This window comes from Brachycentrus maculatus, unplaced genomic scaffold (assembly GCF_059751285.1).
Source record: "Brachycentrus maculatus isolate JH-2025_06_01 unplaced genomic scaffold, ASM5975128v1 h1tg000122l, whole genome shotgun sequence".
NCBI lineage: Eukaryota > Metazoa > Arthropoda > Insecta > Trichoptera > Brachycentridae > Brachycentrus > Brachycentrus maculatus.
The window spans coordinates 550,280-566,721 of record NW_028280875.1 but is presented as its reverse complement, the minus strand read 5'-3'; the positions used below and the strand labels follow the sequence as shown (position 1 = coordinate 566,721).

General features: G+C 36.8%; 1 protein-coding gene and 1 long non-coding RNA gene across 2 annotated transcripts; both read left to right on the top strand.

Moving 5' to 3' along the window:
• Positions 1–2,425: 2,425 nt before the first annotated feature.
• LOC148309480 (uncharacterized) lies at positions 2,426–3,587 on the top strand. The gene is made up of 2 exons (XR_015837525.1): positions 2,426–2,865; positions 3,365–3,587. It is a non-coding gene; the product is annotated as an uncharacterized LOC148309480 (long non-coding RNA).
• Positions 3,588–4,864: 1,277 nt separating this feature from the next.
• LOC148309479 (WD repeat domain phosphoinositide-interacting protein 4-like) lies at positions 4,865–16,442 on the top strand. Its single transcript, XM_088259976.1, has 7 exons — positions 4,865–5,111; positions 5,424–5,498; positions 9,993–10,170; positions 10,688–10,868; positions 11,406–11,599; positions 12,505–12,695; positions 13,292–16,442. Exons 1-7 carry the CDS (start codon positions 5,036–5,038, stop codon positions 13,405–13,407), a joined length of 1,011 nt encoding a protein of 336 aa, XP_088116102.1. The 5' UTR covers positions 4,865–5,035; the 3' UTR covers positions 13,408–16,442.

Here is a 16,442-nt window from a genome sequence, read left to right as displayed (position 1 = left end):
GCTGATTTCAACGTAAACTCCTCTGAAAATGTCGAACAGCGTTGGAACAGTCTCAAAGAGAAAATTGTCAAGACTGCAATGAAATATCAGGAGCCGAGAAAAGAGAAGGAAATCTTGGATTTCAGACCCCACATGGGATATGATATCAAAGCGGAAAGCAATGAGAGTAAAAAGAACCTCATCTGCAGAAGCGAGACAAGAATACTCTAGGCTCAAAAAAGATATACAAAGACATTGCCGACGAGACAAAAATAAACAAATTTCGGATATCTGTGCTGAGATAGAAGATAAAGCGAATAGCGTCACTACAAAGGATCTTTTCTAAAAGGTTAAACTCTTAACCCGTGCTTTCAAACCTCAGACATGGGCAATAGAGGACCACAATGGAAGCGTTCTGACGGACATTAGCAGCGTCTTGGAGAGATGGCGAGTTTACTGCTCCTGACTATATGCCGAGACCTCAACAGCAGGAAGTCCTTCCTTTGAGAATCAAACCATGGAACGCGACATTTTGGAAGAAGAGATTTGAGATGCACTGAAAAAACTAAAATGCAACAAGTCCCCCGGCAATGACTGCATACAGGCCGAGCTTCTAAAAGAACTAGGGGATAAGGGCATAAAAACAGTGCTGGATCTCCGCAACATATGGAGAACGGGAACATGGACTCAGGAATGGGCAGAATCTATTTTCATTCCTCTTCACAAAAAAGGCTCATCCAAAAAGTGTGAAAACTATAGGACAATAGCACTTATCTCTCACACCAGCAAGATATTGCTATGTGTTCTAAAAGCACGTTTACACAGTTACATTGGATGGCAAATACCAAAGGAACAAGCTTCCTCTTCCTTTCACAAAAAATTTTGTGAAAGGAAGAGGAACAAGAGAGCAGATCCTCAACATCCGCCAAGTGATCAAAAAAGGCCGAGAGTTCCTGACGCCAACAGTTTTATGCTTTATCGATTACAAGAAAGCTTTCGACTGCGTGAAGTGGGAACATCTGTGGAAAGTACTCATGGAGATGGGAGTCCCATCCCATTTGATAAAACTCATCCATGGACTTTATGCCCAAAGTAAGGCAATCGTAAGAATCAATGGCATAAACACGCAAGCTTCCCCACTGAGAAAGGTGTAAGACAGGGATGCATACTCTCTCCTGACCTGTTTAACATCTATGGGGAATACATCATGTAGGGCTCTCTACGAATGGAATGGAGGAGTGTCCATTGGTGGCGTAAAGCTGTCCAATATACAATATGCGGACGACACAACACTTTTGGCCAAAGACCCAAAAGAGATGGTAGATCTCCTTAAACGAGTAGAGATTGAGAGCAAGGCACTGGGACTAGAGATTAACCAAAGCAAGACCAAGATCATGATTATAGATCGATCTTAGAAGTTTGGTGATCTCGGGAACTCGCTTGAATGTTTAGAGATAATAGCTAAATCATTTCCACCATAATATTTTCCACAATTCATTCACCGTGAAGCGCCCTTGAGGTATTTTTTTACGAAAATGGCGCTATATAAGTTATTCAATTTTATTATTATTATTATTATAATAAACGAGTTCCAGTTCCTTGGATCTCAAATCAGCAATGAAGGAACTTGTAAAGGAGAGATTAGACGTCGTATCGCCATCGCCAAAAGTGCCATGTCTAAGCTAGACAAAATCTGGAAAGACCGGGGTGTGAGTAACAACACCAAGATGAAGCTTGTCAGGAGCTTGGTCCACTCCATTTTTCTCTATGCTGCTGAAACATGGACCATAAAAGCAGCAGAAAGGAGAAAAATTGATGCCTTCGAAATATGGTGTTGGAGGCGCATGCTTCGAATTCCATGGACAGCTAGACGCACCAATGAGTCCATTCGCCAGGAACTACGCTTGGATGGCTTGACTCTGGCCAATATCTGTACCCGACGGATTCTCCAGTTCTTTGGATACGTTGCGCGTGGCAATGAGGATAGCCTGGAACGACTAGTTGTGATCGGTAGCCTGGAGGGAAAGAGAGGGAGAGGAAGATCCCCACATGATGGACCGATCAAATTAAGGCAGCAGCAGGCACCTCAGTGGTTGGAGCGCTACGTGCAGCGCAGTCAAGGGATAACTGGAGAAGAGTCATTGCCTCTGCAAGGGTCACAACCCTCAGCAATGAGGAATAAGACGGAGAAGAACTGGTGATGATAATTACAGCATCATTTTTCTAGAAAAGTATTTTGAAAAATGACAGACAAAATAATTTTTAGATTTTTCACTAAAATTATAAAACTTTTCTACGGGTCTAGTGTATCAAAATCGATTATACTGCTCCATACCCTATGCATGTCTTATGTAGGTACCGTAAAAGGGGGAAAAAGGTATTTCTATTCACCCCGTAATTTCAAAAATCCATAAACTTCCCAATATATTTATGGTACCTGCGCAAATTATGGGAAGCGCTGTCTTGTTTACCTCTCGTCTAGACATTTTAGTATTTGACATTTCATTCCTCTGCCTAGTAATAATATTGGTTAGTATTTGTCGTCTGTGCAATCTAGTCTGCGGCCTTGTATTGATCGAATTTACTAGTACACAATTTTTGATCAAATCCATGGATTTAGCTAGTCGGTGTCCATTCCACAGGCGTCTGCCGTTCATCGATGTTGACGTCGTTGAATTTCTGAATTCAATCGATTGGAGAATGGTTTCCAGTATGGTTTTATTACTTATCATTTACGTGTCTGGAACGGCTGGATCATTAGATCTCACTGATTTTTTGACCCTTGGTTTTACTGCATTCCTCAGCAATTATATAGCCATGACCAATGCAGGATACTATTCAAGAAGGTCCTGATCGGAGTTTATATAAATTTAAAAAAAAACTGAAGTGCGTATTAACTACAAATATTCTTCATTGTTATTAATATAATACAGTGAAACCCGAATCTAACATTTTCCCGCCAATTGCGCGTAATTATTTCAGTCCCGATATATTTTCGTACATTTATTACCAGCATTTACGTTTTTTCCCCAGTTTACGTCGAAACTATCGTGTTATTTGATTTTTGACTATATCTGTAACGCTTTTTTGACATTATTTGGGATTATCGTGCAGTTTTTACGTTTTTTGTTTGTTTTATTCGTTAAGGAATTACGATTTTTACAAAAAATATTTTGAATGTTTTTTCACTCCATTTAGATTTCTGTATGCAAAAAACTCGTCTGCATGATTTTCATAAAAATAAATTAAAATAAAACATTTACATTTCATTTAAATTTTCCCTCAAAAAAGTTTTTTTTCTCCAGTCCCTTAAAAAAGCGTAAAATAAGGGTTTCACTGTATGATAATTTCTGATTCCATATTGTAACAATACTCTTTTTTCCAGGTGAGAACACCAGATCCTTATGATGCCCCGATGAACAATAATAATTCTTTTACAGAAAAAATCCAAAATGTCTTCTGTAATTATCTACTTACTATAATTTAATTTAACTATCTACTTTTACAATTGAATTATATTCTATCCTTGTAATTCTTTTTTGTCTGAACTTATACTTGTATGTAACGTCTTATTATAATATGTTTTATTAAAAACAAATTTTTCTTTACTTCTTTTATTTTTGGCCTTTGTAGTATAGTGGTTAGCCAGATTGCTTCTTATAATATTGAGAGAGTGCTGGATAATCGGATACAGTCTCTTTGACAGGCGTGATCCAAATATTCACTAACTAACTAACCATCACGCCGCTTAGGCAGAGAGAATAGAACGCCACACCACTCTGTCTTTGCAAACATTCTTCGCCTCTTCCACGTTCTTGCATCTCCTCATACATACCCGACGATTGTTACGACTCCTAACCTGACCACTTTCAAGTATTTGGCATACCTGATCGTGCCATGTTTTTCTCGGTCTTCCTCTGCTCTTTTTTCCACTTACATTCGCCTCATAAATTTGTTTTACCGTTCTTTCCTCACTCATTCGTTCTACATGTCCAAACCATCTCAACACACCTTTCTTAATTTTATCGATAATGCTTATCTCAGCTTTGCATTCCTTCCTTATTTCACTATTCGCACATCTATCATACATCGTTTTTTCGCACATTCTTCTGAGAGATCACATTTCGACTGCATTCAGTCTACTTTCATCCTTCTTTTGCCAACTCCATGTTTCACTTCCATACATTAGAGTTGGAACCAAGACTCCGTATTCAAATATTCACAAGACGGATAATAGGTCATAGTACACTGGCAGAAGACTGAGATTGAGGTAAATTTACTGCTTTTGGAGGAGTGAGAAGGATGAATCGGAGGTGCTGCGTGTAGTACTGGGAAGAGAATGAGATGAGAGTATTATTAGAGGGATTGTGCACTGCCCGGAATTTTACAGTCTGGTTTTGAAAAATAAAAGCGACTACGATAGTTTAGCGTGATCGAATTAACACGCACCGATCCGAAGAAATATGGATGGCACATGCCACTCATCGTTTTTCGAAGTGTCGGACGGTAAAATTCCGTGCAGTGCACAAACGCCCTTGTCGGATTTTACGGATTGATGACCTCAATCCCGCAGGCAAAGATTTGCCCGCAGGCCTGCGGGATTTGATTCCCTTCCCTAGTCGTGTGAGGTTAATAGAAGCGGAGATGTGCATATTTATATACATGTAAAACCTTGAAAATCCTTCAAAAACGAGTGACAGAATACCGGTTCAGGGCCTCTGTGATAAAAAAACACAGGTTATCATTTATATTTTAAAATTTTACACACAATAAATGTACCCTCTCAAAATTTGGAACCGGTATATAAATAAATTATATCAGGGTATATAATCTTTGATATCAGGTAAAGAAAAAATTTGGTCTGGCAACACTCACAAAAATATTTGCACATTTCTCGCGTAGCCAACATCAGTTTGTTTTGATCTTTTTGAATCAGCTGTTTGTCACAAGTTCGTACTAATCCACACAATGAAAGTGCGTAATAAACATTCGGAACGACGCTAATCGCCAAATAAAACAAAGGATTATCATACTTCATGACATATGTTGTCGGTAAATGAAAGCACCAGAAGCGATGGCGCGTGCAAGACGAGGGAGCGGGGTTCTGAGTTTGAGATTCAACCAAGACCAAGGTCTGTTTGATACTTATAACGTATTCATAGCTTCCTTTGTTCTCTATATTTAAATTCGTCAATCTAATCATCATTGTTTTACGTTTTAATCTAAATGTATTTCATCCTTGCGTTTCGGAGGCCGTCTTCGAAAATGACATTTTTTTGTGACAATGAAATTCCCATGTGCTCGTTATCAGCGACTCCCCGCCACGAAGTCTTGTTTGTTTGCTGTGGAGTTTTCAGAGTCGCAATTAATATCCGTTCATTCAGTTATTTGCGTCGATTATTTGATAAACAATAAATGTTTTATCCACTGTTTTAATTTTGTAGGATGTTTTACATGTTGCATGGATACAGGCCTGAGAATATACAATGTAGACCCTCTGGTTGAGAAAACCAACTACAGTAAGTTTTACCAATATTCTATATTTTTACTTATTGAAGGTACAAAAAACATATCGCTCACTCCTTTCAACAATGTCATATATAAAAAAAAACTTGATTTTTCAGGAGATCGTTTTTAAAGTTTAAAAATATAATAAAATGTATTAAAAATAAATATCAAGCCACTTATTGAATTTTTTACTGTGCAACAGATCTTTTTAGGTAAAACCTGAATGTTATTTCTCCATTTGAAAAATATTTAGTTTATTTAAAAAAATAATTAAACAATACTTTTTCTAAAAACAACACTTTCTGCCCTGTAGCGGGTAAATATTGAGTTAAAAATATGCCACTTTTGCTGGGATATAGTACATTTTCTAAGCATTCCGAAAACATGCACAACTGAAAATTGACAATTTTTTACATATATATGATGTTGAACGGAGTGAGCGATATGTACATTTGCAAGCAGTATTTTCTAGTCAACAAATAAAACAAATTTCTTTTAAATAGCAACTTAATTTTCTTCAAACCCAGGCAACATTTGACGTAATTGTTTTTTTTCTTTTTTGGACTGCAAAAATAGCTTTTTCTTCGAAATAAATATATGGTTTTGAAAAGAAAAGAGTTATTGAAAGGCAATGAGTTATAAAAAATATAATATTTTTTCAGTACAAATTCTAAAAAACAAAAATATCCAATGTTTTCTAAAAAAAAAATTGGTCATGACCAGACGACCGGCTCTGTGCGTTGCCGGAAGGCAACTGAATTTTACTAATGCAAGTTTGGCCTTATAGTAGTCATGGTTTGTACCTTATAACGCTGTTTTGAATTAGTGGTTAGATAGCGCTTGCACACAACTATAAAGAAAAAAACAAATGAAAAGAAGTTGCGATTTAAATATTTAAACACTTTTATTATTGTGCATTGATAATACTGCAAGGCATAAAAAAATTAGGTCAGGTAAGAGATTTAACCGATTTCCTGCGGACCGTCCATAAACCGACGCTTTATTACTGCGCGAAAACTGCGTACCGTCGAAATATCGACTATTGCTTAGTTTGATTTTAAATAACGACCTGTGTAGATTTCATTTTGTAATTCGTGAATAATAATCATAAATAAACTTTTAAAAAGTATTTTGCGGTGAAAATAATATTTGATGAAAATCTACACAATTTTGTGTAACTACACTTACAACATTTTGAGTGTGTCCAAATACTTGTTCACAAAATCTGAATTATCTCCAATTACAGGAGTTATTTTCATATTATTTTTTGACATCTCATCAAAGATGAAGAATATGGAAGTCTGGGCATTTACGGGGCTTACGACCGTCATAGGCTGGTTTAAGTGATCACTTTACACACGTGTAACATTCACCAATTCTACCCATTATTGACAACCACACTACTCAAATTCTTGGAAGTTCTATATATATGAACCAATTTAGAAACCTATTTTTTCTCTAAAATTCTTCCGCAATTTTGGCATTGTATGTGATAAAAGGCTCAGCAGTGAAAGGGTTAAGGGGAGACCAAGAGGATCCAATAGAAGGGTGATACGATGGACAGTAAGTGTTCAAAGGATAGGATAGTAATGTTTCGGACCTTTCTCGGAGGGGTATGTAGAAGGTGCATTTTTCTCAAAGTTTATTTATTCCAGTGGCGAGATTTTTTTATCAGGGTGGGTTGGGTAAGGATAAAGCATAGTTGGCACTGGTCGTGTTCTATATGGAACGCGGGTAATCTAGGGTGATAATCAAATCTATTTAGTTACTCGGATCGACCCAGGATCGTATCTGATTTGGACAGCCCTGATGTAGAGAAGTTTTCTCTATTTACCGATAGGTGCATGTAATTCTCAACGAGTGGTGCACTAAGATTATGAAGAGTATTATAGAAAACTGAGAGAGATTGTAGGTTTGTAGGCTGCTTAAAACAAAGCCATTTTACTTTATTTATTGACTTGGCGTTTAATTTGCAGAACTCCATTTTAATTTATGTATTAATTTTAAATCAAACACAGATTTTTTGAGGCTACTAAGTTGTATTTTATTAATAAAAAACAATAAAAAATTATATTGTGACAATTGTTTCGCCTTGTTAGGGCATTATCAAACGAATGTGAAGATCAAATGGACTACGGTCCTTATGTAGCTATACAATTCTAAGTGACAGTTTTAACACGTGCATCGCTGCACGTGTTAAAACTGTTACTTAGAATTGTATAGCTACATAAGGACCGTAGTCCATTTGATCTTCACATTCGTTTGATAATGCCCTAACAAGGCGAAACAATTGTCACAATATAATTTTTTATTTGTTTTTTGTTAATAAAATACAACTTAGTAGACTCAAAAAATCTGTGTTTGATTTAAAATTAATACAGCATTTTACTTTCTTCATTTTTTTTTTTTAATGTTGGTAATATTAGTTTACATATAACCATTCACCAAGATTTTTTGTCTAACGGTTTCGAGACATACTCGTCTCTTCGTCAGGACAATCACTACAACAGCATGCAAACAATACTACACGTCACTACCATAGCACTATTCACACACTTATAACTACATAAAATTATGATCACACGCAATTTCGGTCGAGCCGAGGACCAACATGCACTAAGGGCCGAGGTCGGACATGCACTAGGGATGTTAGTCCAAAAAAATCTCGGTGAGTGGTTATATACTAATATTACAACATTTTTGTAAAAAAATATAAATGTAAAAATGACTAACCACAAAGTAAATGCTTTAAAATATTGATATTATTGAGAATAAAGCCATTTTGATTCGCGCGTAAAGGCAAAAGCACAATGATGAAGCATAAATATCTTGAATTAAAACAATGACTTTAAGTCTCTAAAATAGTCCGATGACTCATTCGGAACATTGCCTGAACTTGACCCCATTTTGCGCGAGTAACTCAATCGCGATTATTAATTTTTATTTACGAAATTGCTAAACTAATCTATGGATGGAAGAATGAAGTTTACCTGCGCCCAGTGGTGAATAAGGCACTACTTCACATAATTTAGTGTGTTACCTTACACTACAATACGCTAAGATCGTACCTTACAACCAGTGTCAGAAGGGAGGCAATTCTTAAAGCGGGCTTGGCTATTTATTGTTTATTTTGTATAAAAAATTTTGATAATTTTTTTCTTATTATTTTATGATATATGAATTTTTCAAATAACAATAATAATTGTGGTTATTTTATATAGTGCCATTTTTGTAAAATACTACCTCAAAGTACCTCAACTACATGTAATATTTTGACAAAGAATAGTGCATATTTATTTTTTTAAATTTTAGTTTCTAGTAAATATCTTTTTGAAATTAATAGTTCAAATTTGAAATTGATATAGTGATATATGTAATTGTTAGAAATTATTTCAGTACATAGGGTAGACAAACAAATAGTGAAATTTATTTATTGAACGGCTAAAGCCTTTAACATCATACATATATATATATACAGTATCTAATATAAAAATACACGAATGAATACACTACTAGAGAAACAAAAAGTCTAAAACATAAAATAATAATAAAATAACAAATAGTAAGTACTTTTATGCCCGCCTCCGTAGTGTAATGGTCAGCACGCTCGGCTACCGTTCTGGAGGTCCCAGGTTCGATTCCCAGGGGGGTCAAATAAATATTAGTGATTTTTTCACTGTAATATTTATTCAATATTGGTAACCCTGGACTGGTACCTGAAGCGGAGGGCTGATCACCTTTCCTTCATGTGTAAACGATAAAGATAACACTGCGTTTATATGACGCAGTGCCCTATGCACCATTGGGGTGCGGATAAGGGTTTAATAATAATAATAATAATAGTAAATACACGTCTCCTTCACACACTATCAGTGAGCAGCGAGAGAGAGTGAAACACAGCGTTTAAATTTATCCATTATAACGTGGGGAAGAAATGCTGAGAAAGTATATACATAATTGTGGAAAAAAAAATCCAGTACGTCGGGCAGAAAAACCGACTAATCGGTGTTTGATCAATTACAGTTGGCAGCGAAAAGCCGACTAGTCGGCTTTTGGTAGTTAAAATAATAAAAAATCATAATAATCAAACGATTGGTACAGAAATTATGAATGTATTTATTAATTGCTTGTATTTTTTTGCTATTAGTACAAATTTTCTTGGTTTTTAAGATAAGCCTTTCAAAAATTCGTTGGTAAATAAGATAATTTTGTGTTTTGAATATTGAAAGCATTAACTTTGTGGATCATATTGATATATTATTTTGAGAAATAAAAAGACTTTGTGTTTTGATCCACTCACATTTTTATTAACCAACTAGTTTCGGCAACAACCTGTTGCCCTCTTCAGGGTTTAATTTAAATATTTTAAACCCTGAAGAGGCAACAGGTTGTTGCCGAAACTAGTTGGTTAGTAAAAATGTGAGTGAATCAAAACACAAAGTCTTTTTATTTCTCAAAATAATATAAGATAATTTTGTGGTGATTTTGTTTCCTCCGTCTATAAGGTCTGGAAGAAGTGGGAGATGTGACTCTTTGCGAGATGCTGAACAGGACCAACCTCCTGTTCCTGGTGAGGAGGTCCCAGGACAACATGCTCATGGTGTACGACGATGCTAAAAGCAAGTTTATATGTGAAATTGAATTTCCGTCGGCAGTAAAAGCAATACGAATCAGAAGAGACATGTAAGTTGGCTTTATATTTTATATCAAACACAGTCCGCCTCCGTAGTGTAATGGTCAGCACGCTCGGCTACCGTTCTGGAGGTCCCGGGTTCGATTCCCAGCAGGGGGTCAAATAAATATAAGTGATTTTTTCACCCTGATATTTATTCCATATTACCCTGGACTGGTACCTGAAGCGGAGGGTTGATCACCTTTCCTTCATGTGTTAACGATCAAGATAACACTGTGTTTGTATGATGCAGTGCCCTAGTCCACTGAATTGTATTTTATTGTTAAAAAACACTTAAAAATAAATTTTGTGACAGGTTTTTCGCCTTGTTTTGACATTTTCATACGAATATTTGAAAATGCCATAACAAGACATTAGTTTGAAAATGCCATAAACAAGGGGAAACAATTGTCAGAAAATTTGTTTTTATGTGTTTTTTAACAATAAAATACAATTTAGTAAACTCAAAAAAATCAGTGTTTGATTTTAACATTTAATATATAAGTTGTTTCCATGTTTCCATTCCAGGATAGCGGTAGCCCTGGACCTCTCCGTATTTGTGGTGCGGTGGCCCAGTGGAACTAAGGCGCAGCAAGTGCTACAGACTCCGCCCAATCCGGAGGGGATATGCGAGCTGGCGGCCCTGTCGGGGGCCCCTCGCCGCCTGCTAGCAGCCCCCGGACACAAGACGGGGTCTGTTCAACTGCTGGTGAGTTTAAAAAAATGTTATTTGAATTATTTTGTGACAGTGAAGAAAAGAAGGATATTTTCTTCCGAGTTCCACAACCGCCTCCGTCGTGTAATGATCAGCAAGCTGCCATTCTGGAGGTCCCCAGTTTGATTCTCAGAGGGGGGTCAAATAAATATAAGTGATTTTTCACTCTAATATTTATTCAATTTTATATTATTTTTTGACATCTCATCAAAGATGAAGAAGAATATGGAAGTCTGGACATTTACAGGGCTGACGACCGTCATGGGCTGGTTTGAGTGATAACTTTACACACGTATAACATTCACCAATTCTACCCATGTTTGACAAACACACTGCTTGTAAGTCCCGTAAATGTCCAGATTTCCATATTCTTCTTCATCTATGTTGATAGATGAAGAAGAATATGGATAATCCAGATTTGTGAACAAGTATTTGGACACACTCAAAATGTAAAGAAGATGAGTATGTTTTCTTTTTTTTCGATGTCTTCTATACTATGCCTGCCTATCTTCCTGATGTTGCCCATTCCAGGACGTGAGTGCCTCGGGCGCCGTGAGCGTCCTGCGCTGCCACAAGGGGGCCCTGCGCTGCATGGCGCTGTCGGCCGGCGGGGCTTTGCTGGCCACTGCCTCAGAGCAGGGCACGCTGCTCCGCGTGTGGTGCACCAGGCGACGGGTACTCCTGCACACACTCCGCCGGGGAGCGGACCACGCCACGCTCTTCTGGTAACTCATATGGTCACTGTTGTACTTACACATTGTATGCGGGAAACGCTTAAAAGCGTCTTTCACAAACTGTTGGTAGAGAGCAGGAGACGCTTATAAGCGTTCTATTTGTGTACTTTGGGTACAGTACGAGACCGAGCCAAAAAACATTGTACAGATCAGTGTTGGGTTTGCAGTTATTTGTGATTAGGTTACTTGGTTTGTCAGCGTGCTTGGCTACCATGCTGGAGGTCCCGGGTTCGATTCCCAGAAGAGGTTCAAATAAATATATGTGATTTTTTCACTTATATTTAATAAGATTTTTTCAATATTACCCTGGACTGGTACCTGCAGCTTAGGGCTGTCACCTTTCCTTCATGTGTTAACAATCAAGATAACACTGCATTTTTATGATGCAGGATAGGGTGCGGATAAGGGTTTAAAGATCTGAAGAAAGCTTTGTGGTTAGTCATTTTTACTTTTATATGTTTTTTTTTGAGGAGTCAAATAAATATAAGTAAAAACATCATTATATTTATTTGATCCCCTCCCTGGGAATCGAACCCGGGACCTCCAGTACGGTAGCCGAGCGTACTGACCATTACACTATGAAGGCGGCAATATCAACTGCTTCTGAAATATTTCTGTCTGTATGTATGGCCATAGAAAGCCGTCCCACCGCATGCCCAGATCTGATACAGAAGCATCTTGGCTTCCTGACAGACCTTCTCTTGCAAAGCAATTTTTTTTTTTAACTAAGCTGTGAAATTTATTGAAAACGTGAAACAAAATTGTATCCCGATTTTGTTGTGAATTTACATTTAAAAGCTTACTTTCAATACCTCTGTCACTACCAATCAATACAAGTTATGTATGTGTTACGTATGTAAGGCCAGTGTTTTGATAAGTGTTGCGCGTAATTCCAGCATGAACTTCTCCCGCGGCGGCGAGCTGCTGTGCTGCTGCTCCGACAAGGGCACGCTGCACGTGTTTGGGGTGTGCGGCGGCGGCGGGGGCGGGGGCGCCCTGCTGGGGGGCGAGCGGCCCCTGGCCTCGGGGGCCGTCCCCAGGGAGCAGCCCGCCCTCTGCGCCTTCCTCAGCAATACCAGCGTGGCAGGTAATCAATGTTGAATACGACAAACCCCTACGAGCCAATTTTTTTATAATACTTCTTTTAAAAATGTAGGATTCTTAAGGTCTAGATCTCCAGTGTTCATATCAGAATACGCTCAGCCACACTCAGGTTTGGACTTTTTAGAATATATTTTGTATTTTTTTTTGTTTTGTAGAATATAAGTTGAAAAAAAAATTATATTTTTTTTAACTCCTTACCTTTCAATTACTCTTTTTTTTTGGAAACCATATATATATTTATTTAGAAGAAAAACTTATTTTTTTAATAATACAAAAATTATGTTTTAAGGAAAAAATTCAATTACGTCAAATGTTACCTGGGTTTAGGGAAATTCAAGTTGCGATTTAATGAATACTGGACCTAAACCCTTTTAGTGCCAGGAGATATTAGTAAAGCTGTTCCCAGTAGGCCGTAATATTTTAAGAAAAGTCAAAGCTAACAAAATTATATTTTTTGCACATATATGTATTGTGAAATTAAAATAAAATAAATGATTTGTTTTAAGGCGATACACCATTTTGGTATTGAAGATATCTGTAATTTTTTTTTGACCTGACAGCACTTTTGTATGTTTCCAGCTATCTGTGTGGACGGCACTTTCCACAAGTACGTGTTCACCAGCGAGGGTACGTGCCACCGGGAGGCTTACGACGTATTCCTAGAAGTCGGGGACGACAACGATTTCATCACGTAAAACTGCTGAACCTTCCCAGCAACACCATTCATAAACTGACAAAACTAAACAGTGTTTGGAAACGTATGCCATCAATTTGATACAAAGTCAATCTACCGCAACTTCTTCTTGCTGTGTGTATCAGGTCCCCCCGACGGTGAAAATCGCTCTGGCGAAGGCTTCTCTGTCTTGCGCAACCCGGAACAACCCCCCCACATGTCTCATCCCGGTCCAATCTCTTATACTGCGCAGCCAAGATGTTTGCCTTCTGCCAGGATGATGCTGCTTCTCAATTTTCCTCATCAGTATTGTTTGAAGCAAACTGGTACCGATCTCCCCGCAGAATGTGACACAGCATGAAATTTTACAGATTTTAACTAGTTGCTAGTTTATCCCGAGCGTAACTCGGGCAAGGAGTTTGTGTTGCATTAATGATAATAGCATTAATGAGTCGGGGTGCTGCTCGGGCAAATCATATTCCAACTTGGTGGTATTGATTTTAGCCCGAGCCGAATATATTTATGTATTTGTTCTTATCGACTAACCCGAGTGTTCGGGTAGTCTTGTTTCGAGTTGTTTGGTGATGATTTCCTACACCGATGAATTTTCTCGCCAAAATTTGACTGTTATGTGGTTAATGTCTTTTAGCAGTTGTCTACTGCAATTGGCTCTCCTCAAAATTACCACAACTTACTAGCAAAAATACCGAGATACGAATGTCAAGAATATTCAAAATATTCTAAAAATAAAATCTATTCCCTCAATCTGGGTAACTTTAAACATTTTTATAGTTGTTTTGCAATTGCACTTGTTTTTGTTACTAAAGTTATAATCAAAATACTAATGTGTTGAGGCTTAGCTGTGAATTTTACGATTCAAGTATATATTTATTATTTAAAAATAAACAATTGTAAAATTAGTTAGTATTTATGGCTTCCCGGTAAATCAGGGTAAAATTGAACAACATATTTTCTCATTGCAATATCTAGTACACTGCACCAGTTATTATAAGATTAAAAATTTCAAGCAGTAGTTCAAACTTACCCAGATTGACTGTAGATTTGCATTTTTTTTTATTCATGTTCCCTGTATAAGCGATACAACGGTTACTATATTATTAGATTAAAACCAATATTTTTAGCTTTTCCACTTTATTTTTATTTGACCAGCGACCGGGTTTCGTCGTTACCGACATCATCAGACTGGTGGGAGGCTATAAAAATTGTTATGTTATATATAAAACAAGGCAGGAGTTGATAACCATGATTTGATATAATTTTTGTGATTGAACAACGGTTACGTTTTGAAACACTGAATGGGTGCAATTCTCTATATTTTCTACTATGTTAATAGTATAAAAGCTATTCTGTCATTTTCTTACTTAGCTTACTAAATCTAGCAGTTTTAGGTTAAGATACATTTATGTCTTTTTTTGTTTTTTAAATTTTGATTATAGCATGATTATTATATTTTGACGATAGTATGGTTCGATTCCCAGAGTGGAAGAGTGAAAATAAATATTAGCGATTTTACACTCAAAAGGTGGGGACTGACCAGAGTCATTCCGTTATAACGTAACACGTTACGATGCGAGCATTAGTATAGTCAGTACAGCGTTCCGAGTGCTCCATCCGAAGTCGGGTGCTCGCCGCGAAATACGTTACGTTACGACGAAATGCTCCGCTCTGGACTGGTCCGTGAAGCGCAGGAGTGATCACCTTGCCTTCATGTAAGTAACGATCAAAATAACACTGTGTCAATACGATGCAGTGCCCTATGCACCATTGGGTGCGGATAAGGGTTACAAAAAGAAAAAATTACTACTAATTTACCTTTTTTTATTATTGCTAAATATTCAAAGAAAAAAATCACTGAAACGATTCGAAAAATGGTGGATAAATTCGGAAGACATTTGGAAGGTACGTTGGGTGATGTATGAGCCTTTTTTTAGGTTAAAAATAACACGTAGCAGATTTTAATAGCATTAATGGAACATTTACAGACTTGCGCCTTTATTATTAACACACTTAGTACGGGAAAAGTATTAAGGCCTCATTTCAAAGGCAGAAAGAAGGAATTACATATTTAATGTTTTTATATGAATACTATGTATCAATCCCTTTCTAAAGGTCTTTACTATATGTACATAATTATCAAATCCCGTTGCCAGCGGTCCACAGGTGTAAAAAACACCCGTACGAAATGTGTTAATAAAATATTAATTAATCTATGATTATCATGGCTTTTTTTTATTATTTACAAACAGTTCCTTTGTAATCAATGGTGAACTTATTGTGTAACATATATGTATATGTAATATTATTTAAGAATACACGCAACGACTGAAGAAACTTAGTATGTTTTTAAATACAAATCTGATCGCAGTCAAAATACCTTTAATTTTTTGTAAAATATGTGCATCGGTGTATCATGTATGCTTTTGTAATAGTTATTATTATAATGTTTTTATATGCCTAGACTTAAATAACTATACACACGAAGCCTAGTGCAGTGCGTATTCTTTTTTAAAACAATAATACAAGGTGTATATTTTAAGCAATAAACTGGGAAGGTAGTATTGATCATTTATTATATGAAGGCAAGGTGATCAATCAATCCTGCATTTTAGATACCAGTTTAGGGTGATTTTGACACACTATGGACGGGAAAGGTATTTCTATTCTGCTTAAGGATGGGAAGGGTATTTCTACCTTCTGCGCCGGCCTCATTTCAAAGTCAGAAAAGAACGAATTACATATTTAATGTTTTTTATGAATATTATGTACCAATCTCTTTGTTAAGGTCTTAACTATATGTACATAGTTATCAAATCCCGTCGCCAGAGGTCCGCAGGTGTAAAAAACACCCTTCCTTAGTGTGTTAAGTAAACATTTGATGAAAATTTTCTTTCACAACATTTTGAGTGTGTCCAAATACTTGTTCACAAATCAGAGTTTTCTCCACTAAGTTATTTTTTTCTTTGACATACCAACATAAATTAAGAAGACTATAGAAGTCTGGGTATTTACAGGGCTGATGACCCACATGTATTTTAA

Excerpts from the sequence above, each read along its gene's own strand:
- LOC148309479 (XM_088259976.1), top strand. The coding sequence starts at position 5,036 with ATGAAAGCACCAGAAGCGATGGCGCGTGCAAGACGAGGGAGCGGGGTT. Across the intron at positions 10,171-10,687 it reads ATACGAATCAGAAGAGACAT|GATAGCGGTAGCCCTGGACC; the intron begins GTAAGTTGGCTT and ends TTTCCATTCCAG. Across the intron at positions 12,696-13,291 it reads CAGCAATACCAGCGTGGCAG|CTATCTGTGTGGACGGCACT; the intron begins GTAATCAATGTT and ends GTATGTTTCCAG.